We start from the raw sequence: 12,705 nt of genomic DNA on the forward strand, positions 1-12,705 counted from the left end.
CCGAAATATGGGATTCTATGGCCAAAAACTGTCCTAATCTTTTAGCATCTGTGGGCTGGGCAGATGAACACATGACTGACTGTCTGTGACACAAGAATCAAAGCCAAGGTGACAAAAAACAGGCCCCCCAAGCACACTTCAAATTACATTAACCTCTTGGTTCTTTACACACAGTGATTTGCTGGGAATCACGTTATCTAAAGCAAATTCATTGTTTAATATTTCAGGAGGACATAAATATATTATTTGTCTAATTATCATGATCAGTGTATAATCATGACACTGTGTAATACACAAACTTTATCCCAGCTGCTTATGTAAATTGAGAATAACAAACACAGGGCTGGAAAGAAAATTTTTCTCGACTACCCTACATAAAAACTGTTGTTCCAGAATATTCAGATGTCTAATTTTTAGTTTTTCTGAACATGATGGGGTAATATTTAAACTGTAAGAAGCATGATACTATTGCACCACAGAGTCTACATAAACCTGAAATTCTCACTTCAATGCACTTCAATACTAAACTGTACATGGTGGTATTAAGGATGTACCTAATCCAGGATTCCATTTTATAGAAGCGGTTTTGACAAGAGTTACGTTTCTTAGGATTAGACCAGATTGAATCTGAATAATGATTTCACTGTGGTTTTAGTGTGCTAAATTTACAAATACATTTTTATCGAATAGGCTCATCCTGCTAAATTTTAATTTGCAGATTTGGGCTTTGTTACGCTGTTTCTTTAAAGCCTATACTGTCCTAATTAGAAATCCTCCACTGTACCGACTACTTTAACAATTGTCTTTGAGAAATCTTTAAACTATGCATTAGCACATGCAATTAATCCCATCTCTTGTTTTACTTGTAACATTACAATGCTGAGGTTCTTACCGTGTAATGTGATTAACAAAAAACATTCCTTATGATGTATGTTTAAAAGTCCTAATGTGCCGAGACAGACAGACAGAGAGAACCTGACCATCTCTCTGTGTATATAATTATCATGTACATCTATTTAATTTCTTTTTTGGTTATGTTATTCATGAGCAGCACAAAATTCAGGAAATAAGTTGATTAAAAGGGTTCACTGACAGTTTACAGAATTATTTCGAACAATATATGTATTATTCCATGAGGTCCATAAATGTTGCCAGGAACCCCCAAAATCATACTACTTGTTTTGTCAAATAAAATAATGAGGGCCCCGGCTAATTACTGGTGATTCCATTTAGGCCAATCATTTTAACTGAGTAATCATATTTACTGTATATATTGTCATTTATGACAGTAAATCACCATTTCACTCTCTAGGTCACCAAATTCAAACCAGATGTGAAAAACATGATGAAGACCTGGACTCAACAGGCTGGATATCCTCTGGTGACTGTCGTAATGAAAGGGAAGGAGGTGAATGTTAGTCAGGAACGGTTCCTGCGAACTATAAATCCAAGCAATGCAAATGGGAACTCCAGGTGTGCTATTTGGGTTTGTCTTTTTGCTGATGGAACTTTATAGTTTTTTTGGGTTATTGTATGGGATTTGTCTAGCAATCTTACTTTAAAAATACATTGGTGCATGTTTGGGGAGCAGAATGTAGAGATGTGCCTTTTTGTGGATTAGTGGAAATTTGGTACATGGAGGGGATGGTAAAATGCGTACAAAGTGTACTGCTATGTAATCCATAGACAGGTGTGTAATGTGAAATACTGACCCAATGGACAATTCAAGCTTGGAAGCTGTACACAATGCGCCCAGGTTGGCGTCCAGGATGCGCCCAGATTGGCATCCAGGATGGCGCCCAGGTCGGCGTAGTACACAGTACGCACAGGTCAGAATACGGCATACATGAATAAAAAAACATTACTATGAAACATGACATGATACATACGCAGGCCAAGATTTGGGTGAGCATCACAATCTAGATGAAGCTTAGGGACAAATGGAGGGTCGTGTGTTCTTACTGCTTTAAAAATCCAGTTATTAGCAATTAACTTTGTCTCTAAATACATTATACCTTTACAATCTTCACACCAACTAATAATTATTCCCAAAGTAGAATAATCGTACTTAATATTCATGGGGGGGGGGGGAGAATCAGTTCCCCCCAGAATACCGCCGCGGTAAGTGTTTCTACTCGCAGCTCGGAGTATTAACGGTAATTGCGAGCACTATTACCGTAATATCTGTAATAGTGCGCAGGCCGCGATACTTCCGGCAGTAACGTGGCCAATTGAATCCCCCCCATAGAATGTGATGGCCCTGTTAATTTAGCAAACTTCCAATGCAAAATCATCAGCCCCCCTTCCCCTCAGCATAATAATACATGTACCATCTGTGTGGAGTAGCTATGACCAAATTCCAGATTATTAGCATGTCAAGAGAACTGAATAAAAGAAATGCACCTGTTGTAGATGGCTAATGTCATCCACATGATAAAGATACCGGTATAGTGCTGCTAGGAATGTACCACCATGGGAAACGTTGTACTAGAGCAGTGTTGGCTAACCTGTTGACACTCCAGGTGTTGTGAAACTACAAGTCCCAGCATGCTTTGCCAATATATAGCAGCTTATTGATGGAAGGGTATGCTGGGACTTGTAGATTCACAACACCTGGAGTGTCACAGGTTAGCCAACACTGTACTAGAGAGATCTTAGGAGGTTGTTTGTAGGCTCTTTTTGCTAAATTGAACAAATCAAGACATCCATCCTTTATTGTTTTAAGTAAGGTAAATATTGTACCATTTATCATCATATTGAGCCCACTAGAGACATTCCACTGAGTTGTTTGTGTAGATTAACATGTTAACACTTTAGGTGCTGTTGTATATTCTATATGACAAGTGCAAATATCCACACGTAGAACTGATGTACCTGTACCTAGAAGTAATGTGTGTATCTGTTACAAGCCATAATTAATCATCCACTCCAGTGTTTGGAAAATATTGCATTAGATGGACCTTTTATTTATTTTTATTTTTATTATTATCCAGATTGTGAGAATAGGTTTTTATTGTAACTATCTGTAAAAATCAAATATTAGAGTTTCAGGATGTCCCTTGGTCTCACACATGTCTAATATATATGTTGTCTAGGTGGAATCCAATCTAATAACATTGTATTTTTATTAGCACCCTGTGGAATTTGCCGTTATCTTATACTCTTGGACCTTGCCAGGGGCCGTCGTGTGAATCCTTCTTCTTACTCGGCAAAAAACAGGGTGAGTAATGTATTTAAATTTTTCGGTCAGTCACCTGTCTCTTTTTTTCATTTCAAAAGTGATTAACTACTCTCTTGTCTTCTACTTATGAGTTATTTTCATTTCGTATTTATCACCATTTATGTGGTTTTCATTTGTTCCAAGTTTAGAGCTTGAAGTTGTCAAACACAGTTAATTTTTTTTAGAAGTCTTTGGGTCACAAAATGAAACCTTAAAGATCCTCACACCCACCACTCTCTCTAGCTTCCATCCCCTGCCAGGTACACAGACCTCCCCCCTCAGTCCTGCCTTACGGACCCTAACACAGGCCTCTGAAAGACACCATGATGCCAAACGCTCTATCCTTCCTCTAGATCAGGGGTAGGCAACCTGCGGCTCTCCAGGTGGTGTGAAACTACAAATCCCAGCATGCTTTGCCACCTATCTGCTGGTTATCTACTGGCAAAGCATGCTGGGACTTGTAGTTTCACAACACCTGGAGAGCCGCAGGTTGCCTACCCCTGCTCTAGATCCTGTAACTGATACCTCTGATTGACAAACACATTTTCCTCCATATATTTCCCACTATATTTTTTTGCCAGCTCACAGCTTGTATGTATTGACATAATGCAGTAATTGGGGAAAAGGTAAAATCAGAATGAAAATAAATAAATACATAGTGTGTGTATACATACATAATTTCAGGTTATCCAAACGCACAATAGCTCTATGAATTTTAGACTTTAAATAAATAAATGTCTATGCACCAAATTATCTAAATCTGATAAACTTAATAAATTGTATATGCAGACAATAAAGACTGTTTAATTATGTTTCAATCTGCCCACACATGGTGATACAATTATTCCCAAATACTTGGAAGATCATATTTCCATAGCTTCTTGCATATGCCATATGCATAGTGGTAATTATAAGATATAATTGTGTGTGCACCTCTTGATTCCCTCAGAATCTATGTCTTTCTGTGTTCTCTGTAGATTCCTTTGTTCTCCCAAGTGAGCCATCCTGGTTAAAGTTCAATATAAAGATGACCGGATACTATATAGTGGATTATGGTGCTGACGGCTGGGATGCTCTTATTAACCAGCTCAGGAATAATCACTCTGTTCTAGCTGCCAGTGATCGAGCCAACCTGATCCATGACATATTTGTGCTTTCTGGGTAAATCAGATATAAATTATTTTTTCCTTCTACCTCTTTGTATATGCTGTTTTCTTCCATTCATGTTGTCAGTAAAACGCTAACAATTTACATTTTAAAATATATATGAGCTTTTCACTTTAAAATCTAGATAAGGAATGATGTATTGCCTGTCTTTTAATGTATTTTCTGCTCTTTTCCCACTGTCAGCAATATGTTTCATTGCTTATTGGAATGTTGTTTGTATTTCATACTGGACAGGAAATATTCACTGACCTCAAACTTGCTCTGGATGTTTCAACATGCAGCTGATTTATTGACATTGCTAAGTGAATAATCTCTGCATCTTGCGGTTTTTGCTATGTACACATCTGGACCCAACTTTTGATTCACATCACTTACTACTTTTTGGATACATACCCTGTTCCAAAAGGCAGTCGCGGTACAGATATACAATATAGTAATTATATAAATTTCAAATATAGTTCAAGGGTGTAAGTTGTGTATAAGCAAAAGCAAAATGAATTATACAGTAGAGAGAGTAACGATTAAAAGCACCAAACAAAATAGTGTTTTTGTAAAGTGTATATGTTGAGTGTCTGTAGATAATTACTTATTTGCTTAAGCTAAATAGATTCCAAAGAATTTAAGTTTTTGGGGCTGCCAGGGGACATTCTAATTGTTTTTCAAGTTTTGTACAGCACCACAGGAGGTAGGATAAGTTGGGGGCTGGAGGTTGGGGATGGAGTGGCATCAGCCCACCCGGGCTAGCCCCAAAATGATGTCCTTTGGCTGAGTCACTAGGCTACCTGATTTTTTTTTTCTTTAAAATGTTCCTTCAAGTCTGCTGAGCAGAGTTTCGCACCCAGGGCTAAAGTTTGTCAGCCAGCATCGGAGTTGAGGCCAAAGACTTCAGATTTACTTGCATTTAGCTTGTAATTAGAGAGTCCTTAAAACAATTATAGTTCTCTTAAAAGTTCGGGGGAGAGATATGTGGGTTGGTAATGGACATTAAAATTGTGTCCGCATAGGAAGAGATTTTACACTCTGATATACCTGATATAAAAGTTGGCCCTTCAAAGTTTTAGCAAAGCCTAGCAGCCAAAGGCTCTACAATTCAGGCAAAAATTAGAAGATACAGAGGTGATGACATCACTATTATAACATAATTTACAGGACTTTATAATAGTATACGTTGGCTGTCTATTGTAGGACTACACCACTAATGCCATAATTCATATTTGCAAAATAAACGTTTGTACTACTGCTGTGATTATACGATGTGCATATTCGCTAAATAACTATGCCTTCTGGTTTCCCAGTGTAGGGAAAGTACCACTGAAAAAGGCGATTGACCTCATTTCGTATCTTGTGAATGAAACGGACACTGCCCCCATCCAACAGGCAGTACATCAAGTCTACCACATCCATGGTCTCTTAGCTAAACTTGGTTATAGTGATCTGGCGTCCCGATTAAAGGTGTGTATTTCTTACCCCTTATATTTTTCTTCTTATGCACGAAGTGCTAAAGCTGAACTGAATAAAAGTTATGTGATATACCTTTATAATTATTAATTTCTGCTTTTTTTTTATTATTACTATTATATGCATCATTGCTTGTACTCTGAGCAACTTTTATTATGAAATACTTTACTTTTATAAACAACTCTGCATTAGCTAGTAATATAATAATGTCGCTGCTTTGTGTGAGGTGGTGGTATATGAATGTTGTGGCATTGTCCTGTTAGATGAACGATGGCTTTCGTTCTGGTATAGCGCCATTATGCTGATTATTTATGCTGGCTTTTGTTGGTGGCTCTGGCAACTCTGGTCCTTACTTGGCTTTTCAGTAGGTTTTTTGTTTTTTACATCTCTTGTTGTGTGTCTGTGTCTGAGGTATTTTGACATGGGTGTAGTTAATCCAGTCTCTAGTCGGAGCATTCAAATGTTCTCTACACAGACCTTAATAAAGCCAAATGTATTGGTGTAAATAGAGTATCCAAACCTTGCTTGATAGTTTTAGAGTGTGATTTAGGATGGAGCAATGAATTAGGATTTAAAAAATAATGTCACCCAAAATCATTAAGTTTGGATGGTAACAGAAGTAAAATAAAAAACAAACACCAGATCTGCCTGAAACAGTCCCGTACTACTCTCACCCACAGAGGGTGTCTATTCCTGTGACCACCTTGACCTTTGACCCTGTGACCATCATTGGTACCAACAACCTGGTTGTGTCTTATTTGGCCACCAACATGTTTGGGAAAACACAGTGAATGTTAAATGCTATAAGCTTTTTTACGCGAAATCAGTGTCCTATCTTAATTTATTAAAAGAAAAATATTCCATATCCTGCTTACAATTTGCTGATAGCTCTGATGAATGTTTACATAATTTGCAATGCAATTTCAATACACTGTGAAAATATACAATTCTATTCATAACTCTCAAACTTCTTTTTTTTTATTTTTTTTATTTTTTTTATTTTAGATTCTATAATTATTATTATAATAGTAATAGGTAACTGGTTCAACTTCCCCCAGGTGCACAGAATGTGAATTAAGATTTTAGGTAGTTGGATGGTAGCAAAATCACATAAATAGAAGTTATAGTATTCAGTCATGTAATCGGTATTAGTGCAACAGATATAAACTTTACACATCAAATATAGTAATAAAAACAATGTAGGCGTGCACAGAACATTTTCATAAGAGTAGAAAATAGCAGTAAAGTAAATTGATGATTATCCGGATATAGTCCTTTTACTGTATATAACTTATGTCCTCCTGTATCGGTTTAATCTGAATCGCAATACAGTTTAGTGTATAAATACAGTTCCAATGTCATCAAAGTATTATTCATTTCTATAGTTTAATAGTGTTTCTGTGCCGCTCAGTACACGCGCATGTATCTTGTGAGGGCTGAAGACTCCGTTGACGATATTGTTGCGATTCTGGATCTTCCGCGGAAAAACTTCTGTCTTCCCTCCCTGAAAGTAGGGTCCTGTACTATACCAAGAAAACATATAACGCATCAAATTGATGGCTTAACATGGTTACTGGATTAGGATGCAACCACACAGTAAAACATACCTGTACCTAAATAGTTTATCCTGGGCATTGTAAATTCGCACATGATTTAGCACAGTTTGATATTGCAGTACTACAAATATCTAAAATGTCAATGTGTTTACTTTTCCTGTAGGGTCGTGTTTTGGACCTGTTAGCAAAGCATGTAGAGAAGCAGAGCTGGAGCGACGAAGGAACACTCTCCGAGCAAGAACTAAGATCAATCATCCTGAATTTAGCTTGTTCAAATGAAAATAAAGTCTGCATTGATAAAGCCACTGAACTGTTTATTGAATGGTGGAAGAATGGAACAAGGTAAGGTTTTCTTCTGGGTTTTTATCTTCTAATATGAAATCTAAAAAGATTAGTATAGCAGGATATGTATGCATAGGTTTATTTATATGGATGAACTATATGTTTACTGCACCTTCATGATATCCATGTCCTGAAGAGCTTACAGTCTGATTACTGTAACCACTGACCCCAGCATGCTATGCAGTGTTAGAGCAGGGAACACAAACAGAGCTGTAGGTAAAGTACCTCCTGACTTGTAAGACCAATGCCACTTTTCTTACCCCAACTTAGTGTATGAATTTTCATCAAGCCTTCACGGGAGAGCTGTAATAAAGAATATTTTAATAAAGTGTTCTTAACTGTGGAAAGAACCATTATCCTGTGCCAATACCACATCCCCAGGCATAAGTGGATACAAGTTAACAATACACACAAGGCTTTTGACATCCCATATTCATATAATTGACGTTATCATATTATGTATTGTGGTGGAACATTTGATTAGACCTATATATTTGTGGGGTAGCCTCCTGCTTTATGCTTAATACCATTTTGATATACTAGGGACTAAAGTTGTTCTAAAATGAGCACAGCACAGTAAACAAGTATATCTGACGAAGGGAATGTGATCCTGTAATATTCTATTACTTCTGCACTTTCTTGAAAACAAAAAGGACTATTCCGTTAGGCCAGATTCCTGAGTATGCTGCTATTTTCTGCATGTATAAAGTTTAGTGGATTCAGCACTGTTCCACCAGAAGAGCTTAGACCCATGGGTGGAAGTGATGCTGGCGTGGCCGTGGGGGCTAGGTGATGGCATTTAGGTGTGCTTCTGTGTTACTCCTTACAATACACAAGTAATACAGTAGCTTTTGAAAAGCAGTTGAATATTTTTATTACTATTGTATTATGATTTTTTTATATTTTCTTTGTTTTCATTATGTATTTCTGTAAAGCAATAGAGGAATAAGCCGTGTAATGTGTTTGTGGCATTCTTTGACAACATTTGCATGGGGTTGGGGATAGGCGCTGGGGTGGTGGTTATTCTAGTTAGAGCCACACCTGAGTGCATTGTGGACACTAATGGAATGACTTTAGTATTCTAACTCCAGCACCTGTGGTGAGGTGTTCTGCATCACACAGCAAAAGCCTGAAATGTGAATGTGTTAGTAATGTGTGTCCTTTGTCATTTCTGTTTTGATAGTCTGGCATGCTTGTAAGTTATTGACATACTGAAAGCCGTAGAGGGGGGTCGGTCACTGGTATTAAAGAACGTAGCATGCTCTGCAGGGCCAGCGGGATGCAGTAAGCCCAGGAACTGCAGCTGGAGGAAGCCATGCTTAACGGGACACCCTGCCAGCCAGCCTACGCGAAACAATTTTTTTTTTCCGGCGCGGATGACATTCCCCTTTCTGTTCTGAGTCACTGCTCTAATTAGAACAGGTATCGGAACAGGCACAGAGCTATAGGGGAACGACACGTTCGGAATATCGGGGCACTGACTATTCCAGTGTCTGCCCTGCTTCTCTACGATCAGATAACTGTTTCACGGAGCACAAAGTTTCTGCTGTAGATAGGAAGCATGAGAATTGCCAGACAGAACTGGCTGATTTATACCCATATTTCCATTCTTAATGCCATGAATACAACACAGTCTACATTGTTATTAAGGTTTCTAATCAGTGGTTGATCATCTTGCCTACCATGGGCTCAAGTACATGTTATGTCTACTTAGTCTCCCAACAGCTGTCATGAAAACTGTATTTAAAGTTGGTGGCCAAACAGAGGAAGGATGGGAATATCTCCTAAGCAAGTACACAACATCATTGTTTGAAGCAGAAAAGATCAAAATGCTGGAAGGTCTTGCAAGCACTGATAGCGGCAGAAAATTACAATGGTATGTATGTCAGTAATTGGGCATTAAAAACTGTACCGTGGTATGCAGTGGTGCTACTAGCGTCTCAACAGGGCTCTGATCTGTGGACAGTGGACTGGCATCTTCTGGTGTGGAATCTGAGTAGTTAGTACTAATCAATGTATAATTGAATGTATTTGATAATACTTAAATTGTTGTTTATAGTAAAATATGAGAATGGATGGCTTTTTTTTTTTTTCTCATTTGTTCCATTTTCCTTTTTTCTATATTTTAGACATTTGTATCTTTTTTTTTTTTTTTTTTTTTATTTAAAATAAATCCTCAAAACCTAATGTAGATACCTGTTTTTCGTAAGAAAACCATGTGTTTGCTGTTGCATAGTAACTCTTGTTTAGTATCTTTATTTCCTGCTAATACACACTTATTGTGCGGACTAGACCAGTCTTTCTGTCTGTTCTTTTCAGACTGGATTGACTGCTGTAGTGACCTAGAATTTATAAAAAATGACTGTGGCATGTGTCTGAATAGGTTTGGAGGAGAAAATGTGACTGTGTTTACTCATCCGGAGACGGACCATACCATACGTCTACATTCCTTCAAATAAAAATACTGTAGAAAATGTGGCAGAACAAAATATCTATATAATTTTAACTGGTTCAAATGCACAAATCAATCTGTAATCTATGCATGTTTAGAATAAGTACAGGTAATTTTCTATACTAGCATTTCTGGGATATATTCTATATATATTTTCCAGGCACTGAGAGCACATTACATTTTCTTCTCTGCCAGTAAAGTATCAAGTAGACTTCATTGTGTTTTCTGTCATGTAAATATGTCCCCTGTTAAACAGAATCGAGTCCAGATGTGGTGCAATTTGTAAGATATTAATGATGTCATGTTCCATCAAGTCTTCTTCACTTAGCAAGAAAAGTCATTAAATGCAGCAATTGTTCATAAGCTGCATTGTTTGGTTATCATAAAAATTGGAAGTTCAGTTGTAAAATGTGTGCGATTATTTCCTTGTACTAGAGTTAAATTTCAAATTGTATTTTTGAGGCAAAAGAAAGGAAATATTTTATTTTTCTCAGCACAGTTACAATGGTACATGGCTTTCAAAATAAGAAAGGTTTTAATGTAATGTGTATTTTGTCTGCCTCTATATGCGAATTAAAACATTAGACGTTGCAGATCTAAGACAAGCTTCTAGATTCAAAATGTATTGCTTTGGTCAAGCAAGAGTCCTTCAATATTTTCCCTAATTTGTCTATGGGATGGTACTATTCTATTATGTGTGTTGATGAGATTCACTTTCAGCTCAACAGAGCACGCAAAATAGCTGTTCTGATGAATATGTGCTCACCTATAGAAATATAACATTTATTTGAAAAAAATAACTTATTATAAGTTGTTGTCAAACATCTAGACAGTATAGGTACAGAAAAGAGTAAAAGTAGGTGAAAATTCATGGAAGGTAATTACGCTACAGAAATACAGTTCTCTTGCAGTGTAACTATACCCAGGTATCTCTTCAACAGTTACAAAAAATATTTTGCAAGTAAGGTATTTGTGGTTTAATCTTTAAACTAAAGTGTAAAGCAACCTGAAAAATTGGTTTAATATGTTGCAGCATGTCAGAACAGCTCTGTCAGTCAGAAAATCAATCACTAGTTACTTCCTGCCTACCGCTTGCTACATGCTGCCATATTTCTGTTACTCTGTTCCACACTCTGTTTTATCAGTAAAGAAAATGTACTCAGCAGCACAGTGCTTTCAGATTAAAAAAAAATATGAAAGAGGAGCGAGTAGTTTATAGTGCTCTTTTTTTTATGTATGAACAGATGACATCACAACCTTAATAACCACATATATTACAACATGAGGCATCTGTCAATTTGAAAATAGTCTCATGTTTGAAAGAGGATTTAAAAATAATTTGATAATTGTACAGAGCTGAGTAACGAACCATAACTGCAATCATTGTGTATTTAAAACCCAAAAACTTAATTAGGCCCCTGCCCCCACAGCCACTGACCCATCCACTCCTTCTCCCCGATAAGCCAGGTAGAGACCGGAGTCTGCACATTGCAGAATGCTCTGGGTACCTCAGACCAGTTTCATGCTCTGCACCCATGAAAATATTTAAAATAAAAGATTTGGTCTCTAACTATACTTGTAATACATATATGAAGCTGCTTTCCTTATAGATGTGTGTATATCACTTAATGTCAGGTCCCATTTCTTTTACCTTCATACTCAGAGTACTTAACCTTACTCAGCCTCTGCATGTTATCATATATGGCCTACAGGTGTCCCCTAAAATGACACGACATGCCTGCCTCCTAGTTTAAGGAGTAATGTATTGGAGCTCCGTTTACTCTACCATAAATAATCTTAACCATACGAATTAAAATAAATTCTTCATGTGTTACCACTAAATTGATTTGTTCTGTCCACCAGGTTGATGAGAGCAAGTCTTCATGGAGATATTATAAGGTCACAGGATTTTGCCATCCTTATACATTTTATTAGTAAGAACGTCCCCGGGTATCTGCTGGCTTGGGACTTTGTAACGCATAACTGGGATGAAATCACACAGAAGTAAGTGCTCATAAGGAATCTTTTGTAAATCATAACAAAGCTAACACTGTGCTCCCTTGTTTGAACATAAAAAATACACAGGCCGATACCGGTGTTACAACAAGGCTGGTAATAAAAAGAGGTTACGGTGTAATGGAATGAATATATTGTGTGGCTGTATGTGAGGCTGGTGGTACAACGGAGATGTGCTGAATCAACTGCATTGCTATGGTTATTATGGACTTTCTGTCCACTTAAAAGGAAAATTAACGTTTCTAGTGAACAAAGTGGGACAAGAATGGCAACATGCAAGCGAATGATAAAAGGTAAGGGGTGTACATTTAAGTGGACCTGTGGTCTGCTCTCACACTGTCCACTTCATGGACTGAACCAACATTCTAGCTATCAATTCTCTTTCATACTAGTAACATCACCGAGGCATGAGGTTGGAAATGCCTCATGCCTTAATGAGGTCATTAGTAAGTTGATGGTTGCATTGTCTTGAATATTTGTTTCAGGTCATAAAA

General features: G+C 37.3%; 1 protein-coding gene and 1 long non-coding RNA gene across 2 annotated transcripts in view; both read left to right on the plus strand.

Annotated features, from left to right (window-relative positions):
• The window catches only part of LOC142098504 (uncharacterized), a 1,185,945-nt gene that overhangs the window by 147,936 nt on the left and 1,025,304 nt on the right, over positions 1-12,705 (plus strand). The window lies entirely within an intron of this gene.
• Positions 1-12,705, plus strand: part of LNPEP (leucyl and cystinyl aminopeptidase) — a 73,568-nt gene that overhangs the window by 57,677 nt on the left and 3,186 nt on the right. Inside the window, exons 10-16 of the mRNA XM_075181303.1 lie at positions 1,313-1,473; positions 3,132-3,220; positions 4,198-4,381; positions 5,683-5,839; positions 7,565-7,743; positions 9,458-9,619; positions 12,059-12,199. Of these exons, the coding sequence (XP_075037404.1) occupies positions 1,313-1,473; positions 3,132-3,220; positions 4,198-4,381; positions 5,683-5,839; positions 7,565-7,743; positions 9,458-9,619; positions 12,059-12,199 (1,073 nt within the window). The remainder of the gene's footprint in view (positions 1-1,312; positions 1,474-3,131; positions 3,221-4,197; positions 4,382-5,682; positions 5,840-7,564; positions 7,744-9,457; positions 9,620-12,058; positions 12,200-12,705) is intronic.

This window comes from Mixophyes fleayi, chromosome 1 (assembly GCF_038048845.1).
Source record: "Mixophyes fleayi isolate aMixFle1 chromosome 1, aMixFle1.hap1, whole genome shotgun sequence".
NCBI classification, from domain to species: Eukaryota; Metazoa; Chordata; class Amphibia; order Anura; family Limnodynastidae; genus Mixophyes; species Mixophyes fleayi.